Source organism: Barbatula barbatula (assembly GCF_947034865.1).
Source record: "Barbatula barbatula genome assembly, chromosome: 15".
Taxonomy (NCBI): Eukaryota; Metazoa; Chordata; class Actinopteri; order Cypriniformes; family Nemacheilidae; genus Barbatula; species Barbatula barbatula.
In genome coordinates, this window is record NC_136778.1 from 4,235,690 (window position 1) to 4,256,457 (window position 20,768).

Below are 20,768 nucleotides of genomic sequence, written 5' to 3' on the forward strand. Positions count from 1 at the left end.
CTGCAATAATCTCCTCTCCTTTATGACAAAGGAAATTTTTTGGTTTGATATCAGATCAGTGTCGACCTTTGTGTGCACCATCTATCTCACTTTCACTCAAAGCTATAGTCACTGGGGTTTCTCTTTCGATTTTGTGATCGAAGTAGAAGTAACCGAACAGTGTTTGAAATTTCTTCTCATCTTATAGTAACCAACATGCCTCCGCTTAAAAAAATCGCCCTGTTCAAGTGCTCGCAACCGGCGTTTTCAGCCGTGTGAAAGGTGAAGGATCTGGAGCCTTAATCATGGTAGTCTGAGTATGCTGAAGTTTGAAACCGAGAATAATGAAACTTGTTTTCAATCGGTGTTCAGAAACAAACAGACCTGCGTGTCCTCGAGCCTGTATCTCACTTTCAAACTGTCCTCACTTGGCTCTCCGTTTGAAGCGCTGCATGGGAGGATTAAGGATGGAAATCAATTCGAGGACTGCCATTTTCCCCTCAAGTGGGTTATTAGAACATTATGTCACCGCCTGCGATTATTGATTCCAATCAAATCTGTTAGCTTAATTAGCTGATAGTGTTACCTACTCAGACGGAGTTGAACGGATGAAAGATCGGGGAAAATGCCAGCCGTTTTAATACAGTTGTTTCATATTAGTTTTTCGCATTGAAATGCCAGTGAGGCTTTGTATATAGAAATCGGAGCGTGTTTTCCCAGGCAGGTTTTTTTTTGAGAAAGCAAAGCGAAAGCTTTTTAGATGATTGGGGTTGGATGGAAACAGAGCAGGCAGAAGCCGGAGACCTGTGCAATGCGTTTAATCTCATAAAGTAATGTGCTGTATTCACATTCGGTAATCTGCTCATCATGGTGGGCTGAAGTATCTGACACGGTGACATGCGGAGGGTGAAATCACAGCAGCGCTAACTCAACTTTGCTCGGCAAGTGGGGCTACACACTTTACTCAAGAGCCTGATTTGGTGTTGTGATCCGTATTTATAACGGAGTTATGTTTTTAGTATTATCGTTGGGGAAGTGTGCGGGTGCGTGTGCATTCAAAACTGTTGGGTGTTTATTTTTAATGAAACATTACTTTTGCAATGAAAGAAAAGTTTTTCATTATTAATCTCAAAATATTTTAAACATTGCTGCTCTCCTTCGGAAACCTCATATTTCTATATTTCGTGACTTGTGAACTGTGTATACATAAAGCATATACAAATTATAATGTGCACACTTATTGTTGCTAAACCACAGATCAAAACTTAACCACTAAACCTAGGCTTATGCACTGTATTATGTTATTTGCCTTGGTTTTCTTTTATAGCTCTCCTGACAAATAGTGAGACTTTAAAAAGGGTCAATTTAAACTGTATTATGAAATCTCTATTGTATCAGGTGCATTTATATCGAGTGAAGGTCAAGGGCTTTAAATAAGTATATAGTTAATATGAGTCTCGCAAACAATGCACTGAAACCAAAAGGGAAATGGAATACGTTTGCATGCAAAATGACCGGGTGGAATTATACGACCATTAGCATGTGAACGATGATTGGCAACTTTGGCGCAGCGCTGTAGTTAAAATGCAACCCGAGCTGACTTTTATCTGAATCACTTTGCCGTGGGTTGAGATGCCTGCGGCTCTCTTTACGCTGCTGTATATAACCTTACGCCACCTAACTCAGTTCCTGTCCTCTACACTTAAAGAAAATGACTTGGGTGCTGAGGAAACAAATACTGGATGTCTTAATCTTATTTTGGTTTTTGATTGAACTTAGAGGAAATTTTGCTGTGTACAGATACAGGCTTGTGCTGTTACCGTAGTGGTCAGTCAATGTGTTTTTCTCAAACATTGTCTTGTGTGTTGTTGAATGATGCTGTTCAAGAGGTTTGATTCTTTTTGGTGTGGGAGGGTGAAATTGAGCCGGCTGCCCTAATGGTCCATGTGATCAATGAATGGGTCAGATAATTGATTGATGAATCAACTATTCCGCGACTCCTACCCATGGTCTTGTGGACGGCTCAGACGATCAATTCTGTTCCCAATGGAGTGATATCATTAAGTGTCAGGAAGTTTCGATAACAGCTTCCACCCAGACCTAGGAATATATTTGACCTAGGAATGGGCTGTTAACTTTACCAAAGTCGAAACAATAGCGAGACTTTGCCGGGGCTCAGGGGCACAATATTTCTCTTCGCAATTTTCCAACTCACCTCTCAGAGCCCCAAAGCACTTTTGTAAAAAAGTGTTTGCAATTAAAGACAAAAGCCACTTTGCTCGTTTCTTTTAATGCATTGTGCAGGTGAACTTTATTTTCATTCTCTCTTAGGAAAGGTCAAGAAATGATCAGAAAAGTTGGCCCTAAATCCCAGGCGTAAACACGGATCAGAGATGAGCTGCAATAATCTCCTCTCCTTTATGACAAAGGACATTTTCTAGTTTGATATCAGATCAGTGTCGACCTTTATGTGCACCATCTATGTCACTTTCAGTCAAAGCTATAGTCACTGGGGTTTCTCGTTCGATCTTGTGAATCGAAATAGAAGTAACCGAACAATGTTTGAAATATCTACCAGATTTCTTTGAGTAATCGTTAATAAAGATTTTTGGAGCTTTAAGTCCATGTCCTTTAGCTTTGTGACTGTGTACTGTACACTCTTAAAAACAAAGGTGCTTAAAAGGTTCTTCACAGCGATGCTATAGAAGAACAATTTTTGGTTCCACAAAGAACCATTCAGTAAAAGGTTTTCTAAAATCTGAAGAATCTGCAGAAAGGTTCTTCTTCTGATCATAAAGGTTTTTTATGGAACCAAAAGGTTATTCTATGGCATCGAATAACCTTTTGAAGCACCTTTTTTAGGAGTGTAGTGAGTAAAAGTTATATACATTTATACACATTTTAAAACACAGCTGCTTTTCTAGGAGAAAGTTCCCAAAATATGGATAATTTTGGAATACAGGATACACATTTCCAATCAAATGCTTTCTAAAATGAAAATGACCAAAGAGGCGAATCATGATGTCGACAAATAGTTTTGCAGATGTGCATTCGTTCTAATTCAAGTAGAAGCAGTACTTGTATAATACAAACATGTTGCCCAGGGGGCAACAAGCTATAGCCTATTTAAAAAAACTGTCACCTGCCAATGTTCTCAATAGAAAAAACGTCAAAACAAGAAAATGTTTAGAGCCTTATAGTTGATTAATGGGTTGCCAGATCCCTCTTCAAAATACCCTACCTAAAAGAACATTCTTAGGGGTTGAGTAGATGCACCGTTTGTTTCTTTTTCTCATCTCTTAGAAGGGAAGTTCACCCAAAAATCTACTTTGTGTGATTTTTTTTACTCACCCACATGACGTTAAACATGTTTAGAGAACTTCCAGCACAAATGAAGATATTTATATTTATATAGATATTATAAAAGATTCTGAGCTACTGATCAATTTAACAATGTCTTTAGTACTTTTCTGGACCTTGGCAAAAACTGACACCATGATGTCTATGAGGAGGCCTGGAAATCTCACGGATGACACCTAAATATCTTTATTTGTGCTCCGAAGACGCTGGAAGTTCATGTGGGTGAGTCAGAAATCACACAATGTTGATTTTATGGTTGAACTTCCTCTTTAAACCATCCATGCCTCTTTGTGGCCTGTAGTGCCGTATGTTGTGTTAGGATCAAAGCAATACGCATGAGACTTTAAAATCCGATAATGATTCTAACTGAAGGGACGTGCTACACGACATCCAGATGCCACAACAAACTGGAGATACGTACACCTGGTATTTTTTTGCACAGCCTGACATATGTTTATGTAAGGATCTGGAAGGACAGGATGACTCATTTTTTATCATTGATGTAAACTGAATTGAATCATTCTGGGAATAAGATGACAGTGAATAAACAAGCTATCATGTATCTCTGCTGTTGCTATTTTAGTCAATAATACCTGTATCATAAGGAAATGTTGGATTGTTAAGTGAAATATTAATTATTTTGCCCGGAGGAACATTTGAGGATACTCTTTCATTTCATTTAAATGCCTCAGATGTATAAATTAAGATCCCTTGCGAGAAATAGGGTCTAACAGGGTCCCAATAGAGTGTTGACAGGGTCTAAAAATAGCATATCTTAGCAAAGATTGAGACAACTACGCTGTTCTTCATTCAGTATCATTGCAGTCTATAGAACACAAAAAACAGATCTCACTCAAATCTCACATCTCACGTATGATTTTTCAGGAGTGTGAGGTGATTTGTGGTGGTCTCTCTCTTTGTGAAGATGGTTTGTCCCCCATTTCTACCAAATGGATCCGACCATCTCGATCAACACCTGCTCTTCCCCAGAGGGGGCCTGTCACCGGAGAGCATGTGGGCTTGTGGCGGTCGACCTTAGTGATACCCTGGATGTTGAATGCTTGACTTAACAGGGAGATTTCCATAAGTACGGCAGAGTCTGATGAATATTCAAAACTTTCGCTGCACCACACTCAACACCTTGACACAACCTCAAAATCAATAGTTTACCTTTAGAAATGGGCAAAGCAGGCCAAAATATATTTTGAAATGTACAGTAGGATATAGTAAGGAAATAACACATGAATAGCATTAAAGTGTATAACAAATGTAAAATATCGAAAGATAGCACAAGCATATAAAAACATTTCACAAAAATATATTTTTAATTTTGAAAAATAAAAAATCGGGATTGAGGAAAACTAAAAGTATTTGGACACTTTGGTTGTCAAATACCAGTGATATGATAAACCACACCTGTGTTTATTCTGCTAGAGCACCTGTGTGTACTTGAGGGTAAGTGACTTTATACATGCACCAATAATAACCGTTTAACCATTTGGCTGATAGCATTTGCAAGAAAAGTGAAGTAGCTTGTTTGCAGATGCCACTTGGACTGGCACTTTGTTTGTAATGACATATCATCATTTTTTAGGCTGCCTTAGTTTAGGAGTTTTCAATCTAGTCTTTGCAAAGATGACATAAAAATAGCTATAATAGAAATACATCTGAACTGAATTTTTTTCTCTTCAGATTTATACAACATTGGTCTTATTTTAGCCAATTATTAAATACGTTGTCTTTAAAATATCAAACGTATTTCTGGTTTTACACAGCCTAAATGTTTCAAAATACTGTATATATAGAGGAATATGTATTTAGGAAAGGGGTCCTCGCAAAAGATTCATCATATTACATATTTGGGGTCCCTCGCAGCGTAAAGTTAGAAATCCCCTGCCTTAGCTTAACATTTGGCCATTTGTTTCTAGAAGGGAAGAGAACACAGCCATGGAGTTTGAAAGAGACACAGAGCGTATCACTTCTGTAGATATCCTTTTGTTCAGTATCTGTTATAATGCATTATTTTTGTGCTCCTCACAAAGCAAATGAAGGCGTGAAACTCGACAGGGTCAGCTGTTTGTTATTCTGTGACTTCACGATCGCTAAACCTCCGCATGACAGGGCTTTCTGATCTCTCTTTTCTATTAAATTCTGTCAGCGGATTTGATCTGTTTCTGGAAGCAGGCAGCCAAGCTTTTGGCTTTTTTAACAGACACAAACATATATGTATAATATAGTTATATTGAGAAAAGAAAGTGTCATCGTCACATGGACAAATGATTTAAAAGCTGACCAAAAATGATACGTTTATTACTAACATGTGTTTTTTAACTGACTTTGTTTCTTCAGTGGAATAACAGAAAGGAAAAAATGATTAAATTATTTCTTAAACAATGGAAGTGAATGGAGAAAGAGGCAAAAAACTACAAAAACTAGCATTGAAAAATGTGTCCGGTCTTATGTGCTATACTCGGAGAAATATACATAAGTGGAACATAAGAAGACATATGGACCACTTTTATGATATTCCTATGGTGCTGTTATGTCACTTTTTGCCATTTACTTTCACTGTGTGGAAAGAACCAGCATGAGTCTCATTTTATGTTCCACAAAAGTGCAAATCATAACATCAGGATGAATAACCGATAACAAAATTGTCGTCTTCAATTTCTGACCTGTTATTCATTTAGCCAAAAGCTTGACAATATATAGGCAGAATGCATACCAAAGTACAATATGAGATGATATTATATATAAACTTGCAGTATACCCACATCTCTTCTTGTGTTTCACGGAAGAATGAAAGTCAGGTTTAGAATGACGTGAGAGTAAGTGATAAAAAAGAATGATTTTAGTGTACTGTCCTTTAATCTAGTTTTTCATTTATAATCCATCACCTGTAGCAAACTTGATGTCCGATATGTGTTTTAATATAGTTCCAATGCTGAAGTGCTGAAGGATGTTTGACATTTACAATGAATTTTCATGCATCTCTAAAGTTCCTACTGTATCCTCACTAGCTCATATTTTACATATTTATCAGTAAAGCAGTTGTGGCAGCTATCACAGCGGGCCTTCTCCACATGCTAGCATCTTTCACCCAACTCAGTTGACATTTGAGTTCACAGCTGGGTCTGTTCCCAGATCAGTCTTGATCATCTTTTTGGCCCTTGGGCAACAGCTCTTTTGCCAGCCTCATTTAAATGCAAAAGAATATTAAAATAGATTATCATCATTAACACTGGGCTGTATCTTGATGAATTTTATTCAGCCGCTCTCTCCTCCCTCCCCCTGAGCCATCCATGCTAACCAAATTAATGTTCCCCACTTGGTTCCTTGAAAACCTCTAGGTGGGGAAACAAAAGCTCGGTATTAATGAGGCTCTCAAATAAATGTAATATTTATCCTGAAGACTTGGAAAAGAAGTTCACATTCTGTCTGTACTATAATGTGTATATACAGTATATATACTGCATGTATGTGTAAACATGATCATTCAGAAATGAATTCAAAGCATCCTATCTAAATGCTAAACTATTGCTATATAATGTAAGATTTAAACAACCCCCTTCAGTGAAGAGATGAACATACTTTATTGAATAACAGTAGTTAGCAAATAAGCATTTATGCCATATACAGTATACATTATATAGCTCTTTTTGGTGTTTGTACAATCTTTTACATACAATCTAGATATTAAAGTTAAGTGTCACACAGAATGTGGTATTTGATATTAAAGTTTCAGGTTATCTTCAACAGTAATAAGGTTAAATTCATTTCTTCTATTGTTGTTTAGATCTTTGTGTTGAGAAATGAGCCAAACTGTGAAAGCACACATTGTGCAATTTAGATAATAAACAAAATATTTAAGCTTAGATACATTCTAGCAGCAATATCGCGGTCTGTATTACACGCCGCGACTGAAGCTAGAAGTCATCAACATAATCTATGACAAATAACACATGCAGTCTTCAGATGTCCAACATGCGTCATTCAGTGTTGAATGCTGAGAATTGTCAGTACGGCAAGCGTTCAGCGCGGTAATGAACGCTGCCATAAAATCCTTCTGACAGTTCTCTGTATGTAAATAACCTCATGCATTTTTGGAACTCGCTTACTGGATGTGTATAAATGTTGGCATTCATTACATTGGTTGACAGGCTTGCTGTGGACTTGTTTCTCAGGCCAGAGTACAAATAATGAGGCTCTTGAATTCAGGAGTTTATTTTTTATTATTGCCGAGATGGATAACAGTATGAGCGAAGATGACAGTTTTAAGTTAGTGTGCGTTTGCTAAGCAAGAATAAGAATATGGTTTAAACCCGTTTCATATTTTGGTCAACATCATATTTGAATGTCTGGTATGTGTCGGGTCTTTGAAATGAAGGCTTGGTGTTTTTAATGTTGTTCATTAGAGCTTTAATAAGACACATTAAAAGTGAAGTGTGGTATCAGTTTTCCAGTATCTGCCAATGGTCAACAAACAGATTATCTCTCCTTTATTTTCTTTACATGAAGGCAAATGTGGCGTTCTTATAAGTGTCTTAAATACAGTTTAGCTTGGATATTTTTGTGTCATTATTTTGAAATAAACTACTTTTAAGTTCTTAAGGTATTGTAAGTTCGTGGGCAGCATTGACTGCCATGGTAGAAAAATTTACTTTAAAAATGTTGTTCTGGTGAACATAATAGAAGACATTTTGAAGAATGTAGAAAAGACTACCAATGCAACTTTTTCCTACTACGGTAGTCAATGGTGGCCAAGAACTGTTTGGTTACAAGCATTGTTCCAAATATTTTTGTGTTCATCAGAACAAAGACATTGATACAGATTTGTTTCTTCTTCCTTCCTCTCTCCTTTTAATCATTATAAACCATTGGCTTTTCTCATGATCAATGATTCATTGTTCTTACAGTCTATTATCAGCTTTGATATGCACACAATCTTACAAATTCTCTATTAGTCTGCACAGAAAATGTTTGGACGTGAACATACCCATTGTCCACAACACAAGAAGAGCAACAGGGGTCCTTGAATGAGTCATTATGTGTTTAAGATAACTTGTTTAAACCGGTCAAATATATTTGTGCTTTTATATTTGCTCTTTGATTGATTTTAATGTAGAGGAATGCATTCAGAAAAGTGGTCTTGGATAGAATTGTGCATTGTGCTGGCAAGAATTTCTCAGTTTGCATTGAAGCAGACAAGCTTTTGTACCCAATGTTAATGAGAAGCCTACAGACATTCAGAATACACATGACTGTCATTCCTGCCCACATTAACAGTTTACACACACTCTTTTAGTCCCTCCTCACCTCAGAACCCCCGCACGTGGGGCATGCTCGGATTTAATGTGTCATAGTTTAATTACCCGTTCCATTCTGCGGTCTCTTGGTTATTTTTGCAGTCTCATCTCTGCAGAGCAACATTAAAATCACTGACGGAAGCAGCAGATGGAATTGGATTACCGACGGACAATGAAGGCAGGCCAAGATGCGTCGGGCTGCATGGGAGCCTCCTTCATTAGCTCGAGCTCATTCTGTAGTTAATGCTCTGCGCCGCAAACGCTGGGAACGCTACAGCTCGTCCTGGCTCTGGGTCTGAATGCACCATGAAGCTTTCTATTCAACCTGCCCCGGCTGATTGATTAGCTTTTGTCTCTCTGATTAAAGGCGGCTCGTGTCCCCTCGTGCCACAAGACTTATATAAATGAGAAGAGGGTTGTGAGAAAGCGAGATTGAGCGAGCGAGAGAGACGGGCTGGAGAAAAGTGAAGGGTTCGGAGAATGAGATTTGGCTTTGTCACAGGGAGAATAAACCTTAATCTCAATCAGCTACTGCTTCGGCTGCCAAGTAATAATCATAAGAAGACATTATGTGCACATATGAAAGGGAAAATAACATTAGGAGAAACGTTTGCGCGGACCTCAGCGTCCATTTAGTGATGGTTTTGCATTATGTCCTGCTAACCGGCAGTATCAATTTACCATGTTGTTGTTATAAAGAAGAGAACGATGTTCTTGTCACATCAAGAACGATAACTTTTAAGTTAACCCTAACGATAATATTAGTATACATAACAATGGACAATGTCATTGTTATACTAAGCTTGTCCGCTTCAGTTTCACGATTTAAAGGTTCAGTGTATGAAATGTAGCGGCATCTAGTGGTGAGGTTGCAAATTGCAACCAACGACTTAATCCACCCCTCCCTTTCGAAGCACTACAGTGGCTGATGTAACTAAGATGTCATTACGTTTTTGCTTCTTTGCCGAAGGAGATAACGCATTTACGAAACGCGCTCTGTAGAACAGGTTGTCCATTTAGGGCTGCTGTAGAAACCACATGACGAATTCTATGTAAGGGGACCCGCGGTGTGTGCACGTAGAAAGAAATAGCTCATTCTAAGGTAATAAAAACATAACGATTCATTATATACGGTATTTATACACATCTGAAGACATAGTTATGTATATATATTGCATTTCTGTCAGTAGTTGTCAATCCTCCAAAATATTACACACAGCACCTTTAAGCGAGAACTTCAAATTCGAATGGATTGACAAATAATTACACTTTTCTCTTGATTTTGGACTTTTAAAACTTTATAGATATCTTAATAAATAAAGTTATCCTCGGTGTGAGCAGGCGTTCAATCATTGTAAAATCAGAGCAGTAAATGGCCTTGAATAGCTTGATGTTTATGTTAAATGTCAACAACAGCAGTAGTATGGTAAACTTTGCCAATGTTCAATAAATTATTTAACGTATTCATACTAATAATCTCAGTAAAGAGCTCTTCTGCTGCATAATATGATGACAGCAATTAAAAAGCATAAATGGGCAATGGTTAGTTCAATAAACCAGCTGTTTACCATTTTAATGGCTTGAAGCAATGTTCCCGTAGCTGGTGGAGCAGGGTGCTAGCAACGCTGAGGTCACGGGTTCAATTCCAATTGAAGACCCATGCTGATATAATGAATGTTTTCAATGCAGTGTAATTGTGTTGAACTACAGCATCTGCCAAGATAAGAAATCTAAATTGTAATAAAATGTCGCATTAACATAGAACTAGTGGTAAAATGTCTATTTTACCATGGCTTTAAATGCAGATTTCAAATCAGATTGTAAAACTATGATGTTTTATTATAAACTTTTGGATAATACTCTGAGCGACCTGCATATTCACATACAGTATTTGCTGTCCCAGATTGTCAGCGTTTGGTCAATTATTTTAAGACACTTCATTTTTTAAGACAAAGCCTATTAAATCTGTATCCACTGTTCGGCCCATTAATGGATTTTTCTCTCGTATTTATGGATCTAATTACTCGTAAAAGAAACTTGATAAATGTGTCACTTTAAGCGCAGCTGCCCCACAATGCTATTTACGCCACTGTCTATAAAACGGGGGCCCAGGGGCCACATTAATGATGAACCAGGGTCCCATCATCAAACAACAGCCCACAGCCTTTCTATAAAACCCTTAAGCCTTTTTCTCCATCGGACATGTATGTTAATGCTAGGCTTGATCTGATCTCTTCTTTTCCTTTGGGAATTCTGTCAATATGGCCTGGTGTCCACAATAGCCCGATAGAAGAGAACTGCGAATTAGAGTTTAAATGGTGTTGTCAACACAGCATCTTCCACACAGCAGCATAATGTAGCATAATTGAGCCACATTTGCATTTTGCTAAGCATTTGCACACAGTGCAGGTTGTGTTTTGCGGCAAATGGGTTCGCTGTAACCCCTGGCTTCATGGATTATAAGCTGATTTCAGTGGTGGCTTTAGTTTTTTTTCCAGAAGACTTGAGTCGGGTCAATCAATCGTTATTCTTCTTCTTATGTGCTTCGGTGCTATGAGCTAACAGTGCTTCTGGGAATAGGGTGTGATGCGTGTCTCATCGGGCAGGAAGAGCTTTTGATAATAAAGGTATTATGGAGAAGGGTGTGGTAATATCACACACTGGCTCTTGTTTAGCCATTCTTTTTTGGCTAATGGAGAACAAGCTATTTAGGAAACAGATGGTAATAGTTCATTTTTTGCCTTGTGTTTAAAGCAATGTTGAGAACAGTGAAAATAAACAGAAATACAAGATTATTCGGTATCATTGAAGGCTGAAGGCAAACAGGTGGATACTGGTTTTATTCAAGCACAATACTGAATTGAAGTGTTCTTGGAGATCAAGTGGTAGAGCAATGAATGCAGTGCATGGGTCTTGGGTTTAACCCGCAAGATATGTGTAGCTTGAATAAAATAAAAACATCTGACAAATGCAAAAATATAAAACTATTCCTGGCTAAATGTTCTTAGTTTGACTCAATTGAGGTGTGCAGTTGTCATTTGATGTTGGAGTGAACAAATTAAATATATTACATTACTTTACATTACATATATATGAAAAGTTTAATTGCAAAAAAATGTTTTATATCATTAGTTTTATTGTGCATTTACTTAAAATTTTAATATATTCATTTAGCAGACGCTATTATCCGAAGAGACTTACAAATGCGGTAAACAATAGAAGCAATTGGAACAACATAAGGAAAACAAAAAGTGCAGTTAAAACTGGTAATTTCAAGTATTATCAATCAAATTTCAGACGCGTTGTTTTGATTAATTTGTTTAACTCTTCATATATAATATATAATAAGCTAAGTGTATAATACATATATTTTAAACATAATATTTGTTTAATAAATATTTATGCTAAAAGAATTTATGAAATATTTACATTTACTGTTTATTAACCCTGGTATGAGAGAAACTCTGGGTTTTCCGTTTCAGAAACCAAGGCATGTCAAACCCGATAAAGCGGGGTAAAGGGTAGCCCGTTTCTAAAAGAGAGTTAACTTACACTCAGAGTCAGTAACCATAGTAACTTACTCAGTTGAACCTAACCTGGTCGAGAGCAGGTTTTCTTTGGTAAACCCAGAGTTTCTTTTCATCTTCTCCCCCCTTTTAAAGTGCAAGTGGTGTACCTCATTCATTCATTCATTCATTAATACAGTCATTCATGGCACACATTTTGTTCACACAAAGAACATCTCAGTGACTAAATGTGATATGTGCTTTTATAGAGGATCCTGTATGTGAAGAGGTTGCATTCATTCATAGGGATGTACTTTGACTTCAGGAGAGTCATTTAGGACCCGAGTCCTTTTTCTTTACAGTGAATTAGACATATCAAAATATATCTCATCCATCCTTACATCAACAACATTAGCCATCATGGCCGTGTATTACATCAGGGCATATTGTTTCCTTTACATGACCTCACAAATGGTACTTTTCTATGGAGGATAAGAAATGACTTGATAAAAAAAGTGCATGAATAAAGAAATGAATCAAAACAGACATAAATGCAGAAATGGAGGGATAAAGGTAATAAACAAACAATTTAGACGTTGAACCTCGACCACTGAAACATGAACATCTCTCGGGCAATCAAACTAAATAGATGTGAATAAGAAAGCAATTGTGACCAAACATACAATAATCCTGCGCATCTCTACTTGGTGTCAGTCTCTCCTTTCATTATAATTGAGAGCATCAGTGTTCACAGCCGACATGGTCGCCAGATGTATGCTAACACAAGCTCAAACGAAACGCCAAGACAAAAGAAGACACGGCCCTTGAGGAGACGCATGCGGAGCGGGTCAGCACTGGGCAGAACCGGACAGGATCCACAGATTAATAGACTCTGGAACATTTGTAATAAATTTCCAGCAGAAGCATCGCTCAATAACAGAGGTTATTTACCTGGCATTGTTTTCTCAGTAGAACTGTGAATATAGCAGTCTCTGCCTGCGTCTCCGCCATTTGATATTCTTGCTGCTATTGAACCCTCTGAAGCATCTCTATTGATGTTCACTTGAGTAGATGTTTGTTAAATGAAGCTTTTGAGGTCTCGGCATTCACGTGTTCATCGGCTGGTTTTAACCTTCATCACAACACTTTGCACTTTACGTTTATGCATTTGGCAGATGCTTTTATCCAAACTGACTAATATCATTTTGTCTCCGTATTGAATGTGTGTTTCCCAGGAATCAAACCCATGACCTTTGCACTGCTATCAAATGAGCTATGTGAACGCTTAATCATTTTGTAACATCACAACGTGTATTTTAGTTAGAATTTCTAGAGAAGACTTTGAAGTTTGAGGTTGTTAAATGCCGGTCTTCGTATGAATGTAGCCGGAGGTTCGGTTGCCATTAGCATTAGCTTTATGAGGCTGGCTATTTGTAGCTCCTTCGGGGATAAAATCGTGACCTCCATCCCGCTGTGCTTTGGAAGTACCGTGGCTTGTGGTATTGACATGAGTGTCATGTCCAATCAGCGAATGAGGCTAGAGCACGCAGAGCTGCGAGGCTGGACTTGCCAGCTTTAATTTCCAAGTCATCGCTGGTTCGCGGAAGGGTGGGGGTTTTACTCCAGAGAGCCCCATGCCTCGCTTCTAATTAATCGCTTGTATGACAGGGGTATTCCTCTGGCTGCCTGCTGGACGCGTGCGCCTTTACATGTGGCCTGCCTTACATATGACATCATTAGTGTTCTCATAGGCTAATGGAATACAGTGCAGCGGAAAAGTAAAAATCGAATCTGTACAAGCTGTTATGCAAATAAATGTTTGTCAATGCGTTCTTATTTCTTAATTTTCTTTTTTTGTTTTGTCTCTAGATAAGCATCTTGGAACGACAGATATTTGATTTCCTCGGATACCAGTGGGCTCCAATACTCACGAACTTCATCCACATCATCACGGTGATTCTCGGCCTCTTTGGGACGGTACAGTTTAGGCCGCGATATGTGACCGGGGTGAGTTTCACATATTTATGTTTCATATTCACCAGGTGCCAGATGTCAATATGTTGTCATTTTTATAAAAAATGGGTTTAAAATAATGAGCAAAACGGTAATAATGTATGTCATGAGGTTAGAGACGAAGCCTGAAAGGTGTTTGTACTGATTTATTCAACATACTGTAAATAAAACATGTTGTAAATACCAGTGTTCCTAAAATAATATTTCATGTTTGACATTGGCATACAATGTCATCCTAAAATCACCGATCACTTTTCCCAAACAAAAGAACAGCAGTTGTTTCACACGATTGACAGTTGTGTATCAGTTCATCGGTGATGTTTTGACTAATATTATGAAAACAACAGTTGCCCCTTAACTCTAAGCATAAAAAGTTGCGTTTAAAAAAATATATATTTTGTCACGTAAAGATACACAGTATCCATACTATTGGAACAGGTCATTGCCCAAAATGTGACTAAGACCAAGTCACATTAAAGATGAAGCAGTATTCCCATTAAGCGTTACGTGTCCCCCACTGGAATAAACAGCACTCAATTTTTCAGTGGCAGTGGGCAGCCAGAGAAAAGCAGAGACAGTGTCCTACTGAGATAAATTGCTCATATTCGAACATTACTCTTGCTTATATCCGTTTTGGGGATGCTGTCAGGACAGATACATTTTTATTCTAATTCAGCTTGGCACGTTCCAGTGGTTGGCAAGGGGCCAAAAGAGGTTCCACTACATGCCCACATCTTCTCTATCTAATGTCCCATCATCATGTCAGATTACAAGATGGCAAAATTCCTCCCATCTTTAAACCTCAATGGTCTAGTGCTTTCAAGCACAAGTTCCTTAGAAAGGGTTAGACCACACTGCCTTCTCTAAAATACCTTCATAACCTCCTCCCCATGGATCCAATCAGAAAGTGTGTTAGCGATATCAAGCAGGATTATGAAATTTAATTGAAAGCAATGGCTCCGTCTAGACTCCTTTCCACCCCCAGACATTGAAGGGTCCTTCTTGTTATACAGCAGGCAGGGGATATGTCAACCACGCTTTAGTTGGAAGACAGGCGTGATGCGGTGTTCTTTGGCCCCAGCCTGAGGCACAAATTTAAAAATGCATATCTGTAAATAAGAAACAGCTACCCCGCAACTGACAAACGCTGAGGTTGATCTCTACTCTTGTTTGAGGTCAGGGTAAATAAACCGTTGCTATAATGTCAAACTCAGTCTGAAATCATTTCTACTGAGCTATAGATTCAGCAGCAAATCATTCTTATGTAAGGCTCTCAAGACACCATCCAGGATTATTTGCACAGTGGTTTAAGATGTACAGCAAGTGTATTTTCTCAAAAGAGGAAAGGGAGAAGGGATCTCCTCAAAATTCAGATCGACATTACAAAAATGTAAAAGAATCTGAATAGGTGAACTGAAAAAATGACTTAAAAACTGCTTGCCTTTAGTTAAGTTTAATGTACAATGAGTTTGTGTTTATCATAAACATCATGAAAATAAATTTTCAAAGGGTTTTTAATAGCATAACCAAAATATCTGTATTGTAAAATAATGGCACATTTAAAGTCCCAGTGAAATAAAAAATTCCCATTAAAAAATTTTCAGGAAATTTTGAGGCATTTGTTATAAATAGCTTATCAATGTGGGTCATTCTCTTTTTAGAATTCATGTGTCCTCATAATCTTCAGTTAAAACCTCAAAATGCACTTCCGTCCTGCGGTGACTATCCATTTTAAATGATGTATGTTAGACGACATGGCCGGAGCATCCGTTAACTCCTCCCCTTAAACTGTCTGACTGCAACCAGTTCCATTTCAAAATGCAACGGCTGTTTTTATCCATCCAATAAGAACACAGTGAAAAAACGCAAGACACGCCCACTAGTTTTCTCATTCAAAATTCCATTTTACTCTAAAATGCGTCAAAAATGACTTCTGGTTCCGGAGCACGATTTGAATATTTGATTTATGTGATTGTAATTATTTGCCGCATTGCGCTTTTTCTCGAGGCAAACCTTGTGATAATTTAATTTAGCTTTAATTTAACGCATTAATTTATAATATTACATATTGTTTAGTAAATTGCAGCACAGACTTCCATGATGGAAAACATAGACAGCATAGAAGTTAGCAAACTTTTGACTTGTCACCTAGCAAACACAGTAGCATAAAAGTTGGAAAATAACAAACTGTTGCAACACTATAAAATAATAGGTATGAACTAGAAAAGCTTGATTGAAACAGGATTTCATGCATGTTACTTAGAAACAAATGTATAGGATAATGCAATGTAAGTCGCTTTGGATTAAAGCGTCTGCCAAATGCATAAATGTAAATGTTAGCACACCTACATTAATGGCATCCATCCGTCCCACACGTCTAACATTTCACACGTCCAACATGTGGCAAGCACGCGGAGTCATGGAGCTGCGCAAACCAGTCATCGTATGACATCAAAGCACTGCAGGAGCGATTTGAAATCACCAATGTTTCAAAAAGCTTGTCAAACCTACATGTATATATAATAATAATATAAAGCCAGATATACACTACACCTCTGACTGTTTTACACGCGAAAGTAACATCAAAAGCTGCATCAATGCGCATGTGCAGTGAAGACCATAAGTTTCTGAAAGCCTTGTCAGTGTCATAAACGCGGTTGTTTAAGGGGAAACAAGTGGAATATGATTTTGCTGAAGAGATTGATATGATATGAGAAGAGATTGATTACAAGTTGTAGATCTGTTACGTAAGGTGAAAGCATATCCACGCTTTTATCAAAGCTTTTTATCACAGTCCACATTGATCGATCTGTTAGTGGTACTTTTAGAGAACTACTCATCATAAACCGCTTTTTTTCAGGCCCTATGGATAATTTCTTCCATCGTATAATTCGGATTGATTTCGCATTTCCCTTATTCGCTGAATTGGATCCAAATAGGTGTTATTTTATCCAAAGATCACGGCCTCCCTAACAGAAAACCCAGAGTTCTAACATTTGAATCACTATAAACTTTGCTGTGCTCCGCTAATGCTCGTAAACGAATACGCCCTCGTCTTTCAACAAATTTGTTTAACAACGTCGGTTTGCTGCATTCCCTAATGATGCGAATAACAGGACGGGGCCTGCATTTATTTACCGAATTTGACTCAATTTTCAAAAATGCCCTCCGTGCTGGCTGCGAGTTTGTCTCATTGTTTTTTAATAACATTCCACTGTTTCGATAAACGGTAGCTCATGAACCAGGGTGCGAGCCACCTTCACAAACTCCCACACAGGACTCGTGCTTTCACAGTCAAATACAGCATCTCCCCGCTCTGCTCCTCTGGCAGATTCGCGATCTGTGGAGGCTGAATGTTTAAAGAAACACATCAAGAATTAATTACAGAGAAAATCTCCCACTTGCGCTTAAGCGGTCCAATTAATCACCCATATTCAAATGTGTGTTTGGTTAGTTGGTTGCTGTGAGTCTTTCAAACACCCGTTTCTCGTCTCTTTTACAGTATGCCGTGTGGTTGGTGCTGTGGATGGCCTGGAACGTCTTTATCATCTGCTTCTATCTGGAAGTGGGTGACCTTTTAAAGGTAATGCCTGATTTTGTACTTGCTTTCCAGTGCATGGTTCCCCGGCTTGGCTAATATGAGTCTAAGCTCTAGAAATGCCTTTCTGTGTTGTTTCTGACATTTTAAAAGCTCCGTTTTAATAAATAAGTCATATTTGAATTAACATACTGTACCATTAGTTGTGAGACTGGGAAAGATGTTGTTTGTCAGACATCATAACTGGGTCTGAAATACCATCTAGAGAGATTTACACTATGATGACCTCACACATATTGTGCTTATAGCTAGGGTAAAGAATTTGATATTAAATATTAAATCTTATTATAGGCTGTATGTGCTTTGGCTTCACACAGTTTGTTGCCTGTAGGAGTGCTTTTCTTTTTAAAGCAACCTGCAATTTTTATCCGGAAGAAAACGAAACGGGTGAAAAAGATGCTGTAGGAGGTGTATTGAAGGACCCAGTGATTTCCCATCTTTGACTTGACCCTTTCTTTTGTCAAGGCACCACCTAACAACTATTCAGAACAACCTTACAATTGCAAAAGTAAAACCAGCCGGCCAACCAGCCACAACACATTAACACCGATTGCAAGTTTAGCAAAGGGAGCCATCTATAATTCTTTCACACAGATGTAACTCTGTAAAGATATTTTTTGCCTGTATTTTTATCGCCCTGTCGTTTTTAATTTCAGCTCATAACTTATTTCATTTTCTGCTCATGTGGAGAAAAAAACGAGCAAATATGTAATGAAAATGTCAAATATTGTACCCAATTGAAGGACAAACCAGCCATGAAAATTAATTGCAAGATTAATGAAGCACTGTACGTGTACTGTATTACATTTTTATCATGAAAGCACTTATGATTCCTCGGTAAATAAGACTAATTAATTTTGATTCGTGCATATTTATTTACAGAGTATGTATGTGAGAATATTACTTGGGTTGTTGAGAAATAGACCACAACATTTTGGAAAAAAACAAACAATAACGATATATCTCTCTTGTTCTATTTTATTTTATACAAATATTAATATTACAAAATATTATATAATTAACAGCCTGTTTTCTCATTTTTTTGTCACAATATGACACTATGACGTATACAGTACTGTATATACTATATACGGTATATCAACTACACATACTACTGTACTTTGCCAATCATGAACACCAGCTTCTATATCTCTTTTTTATTTTTAAATATTTTTCCAACCATGTACAGTCAAATATAAATTCATACTGTATAGACCACTCTGCGATTTAAACAGTGGTCCAGAAGCATTTCTAGTTAAACATTTTTGTAGTTTATTCATTATCCTACATATATGGTTACATCTTAAAGAGATGCTACTTAGATTCTGTTGTAAATGTTCTGTTAGTTGTATTTTGCTCAAACGTTTGTGCAGTGTTAAAAAACTAGAACAGGAAGATCTACCAGAAACACAAGGTTCTGCTGGACCACCTTTGGACCAGCATGTTTACGTCTTCCAAAGTGGTCTATATTGTTGTAACGGTGGAATCTTTGGCTTGTGCATGGGATTCTGCTTGAGGGTAAACAGTCGTATTAAGGCAAGGTTTTTTAAATAGGTCTGTAATTGGAAATTGCTCCACAAACATTAAAGGTTGGAGATGTCTTATTTGTGTAAATAATGTTGTGCAGTAACACACTTTAGAGCTCATATGGAAATCGTTCACAAAGCAGAAGTCATAACCAGACGCTAAGATTATAGAGAGAAATTATAGTTTTTTGAGGCATATGTTGTACAAAACCGAGTATTGATTCAAATGACGCTATGGCTGAAGCCAATGTCTGCACTTCTTTTCTTTCATCCTGTAAAAGAGATTGATTCTTTAATCTTTATATCACCTAGAAATGTTTGGCGGTCACTTGGGTCTTCTAGTTGATGTGTCATTAGTGTCCAATCTTATCAAGAATCTCAGGTGACAGAATTAATATTTCACCATCCTGTTAGTTTTGTGCTAGGTATGATGTCTGAAATCTCCGACAGATCACCTGATGGAGCCATCGTTGCTCTGTTATCATCAGGGGTGTAGCATCCATTATATCTTGAGGACATAATCGTTACCATTTCATTTCATTTAAGAATATTTAGAGCTCTCGGATACAGACTTTTCCAAAAAGGTTGACACATCATGATGCCACCGGTAAAGCGCCGTGAAGGTGGTACAGTGATGCTTCTGAGCTTCACAGTGGTTGTGTGTAGTTGGTCCTTTGGATTGGCAGTCGCGTTGTCTCTTCAGCTCTCCGTCAGAGGTGCTGGCAACCTGTCACAGCTCCAGCTTTGTGGCAGAAATTGAGAGCCTCTACAAACCTCCGGAGAGGCTCTCCGTGGGTTCTCATCGGCGTTCGACGCCCTCTCCGTTTTTAACTAGAGAATTCACACAGCTTCACTTCCCACAAGGGATGTTGTCAGTCGGCTGGAGAAGAAAGTCACTCTGATATCTGTGATGTCTCGGCAGTTTGTCTTCAAATCGTTTGAACTTGAAGCAGAAAACAAATCGCAGGTCTGCGGCACACATGCTAGTTTAATTAGTGAGAGAAGTTATAGGATATTAGTTAGCGTCATTTATTTCCTTGTGACGGTGCGGCTCATGATTTATTAATGTGGGCGTAATGTCTTTAACCAGGAGAGAAACCGTCGAGACCCATGTAGGCAATTCGATTTTGATCGCATGAAACAAATAAAGATGAATACAAAGGACAAATCCTAGTCTCTATTTCTTTTTGGGTCACACAGGACTCGATACAAATAAAGACTCACTCTATTACATATGACAATTACTACGGCAACAGGAAAAGACAAATAGGTGTATTAGAACTTTTTTCTTTTGCTTTTGGGAGCAAAGGTGAAGTCTTGGTGGTGCCTTTGATGATGTCTTAATGATGTAAGAGTTTCTAATGCTAAATGTTTAATACTTGATGCTCAAGAAAAACTTTGAATGCCTTGAAAGGGTGTGTTCATGCATGCCATGTTTGGTTGGATTAAAACAAACTCTGGTGCGATTGGTCTGTTAGTG

At 37.9% G+C, this 20,768-nt stretch overlaps 1 protein-coding gene across 2 annotated transcripts in view; it reads left to right on the forward strand.

Annotated features, from left to right (window-relative positions):
- The window catches only part of nkain2 (sodium/potassium transporting ATPase interacting 2), a gene marked incomplete at its 3' end in the record, with an annotated part of 108,354 nt that overhangs the window by 22,451 nt on the left and 65,135 nt on the right, over positions 1–20,768 (forward strand). For both annotated transcript variants that reach the window (XM_079475623.1, XM_079475624.1), the window contains exons 2-3: positions 14,021–14,158; positions 17,667–17,747. In XM_079475623.1, the coding sequence (XP_079331749.1) occupies positions 14,021–14,158; positions 17,667–17,747 (219 nt within the window). The remainder of the gene's footprint in view (positions 1–14,020; positions 14,159–17,666; positions 17,748–20,768) is intronic.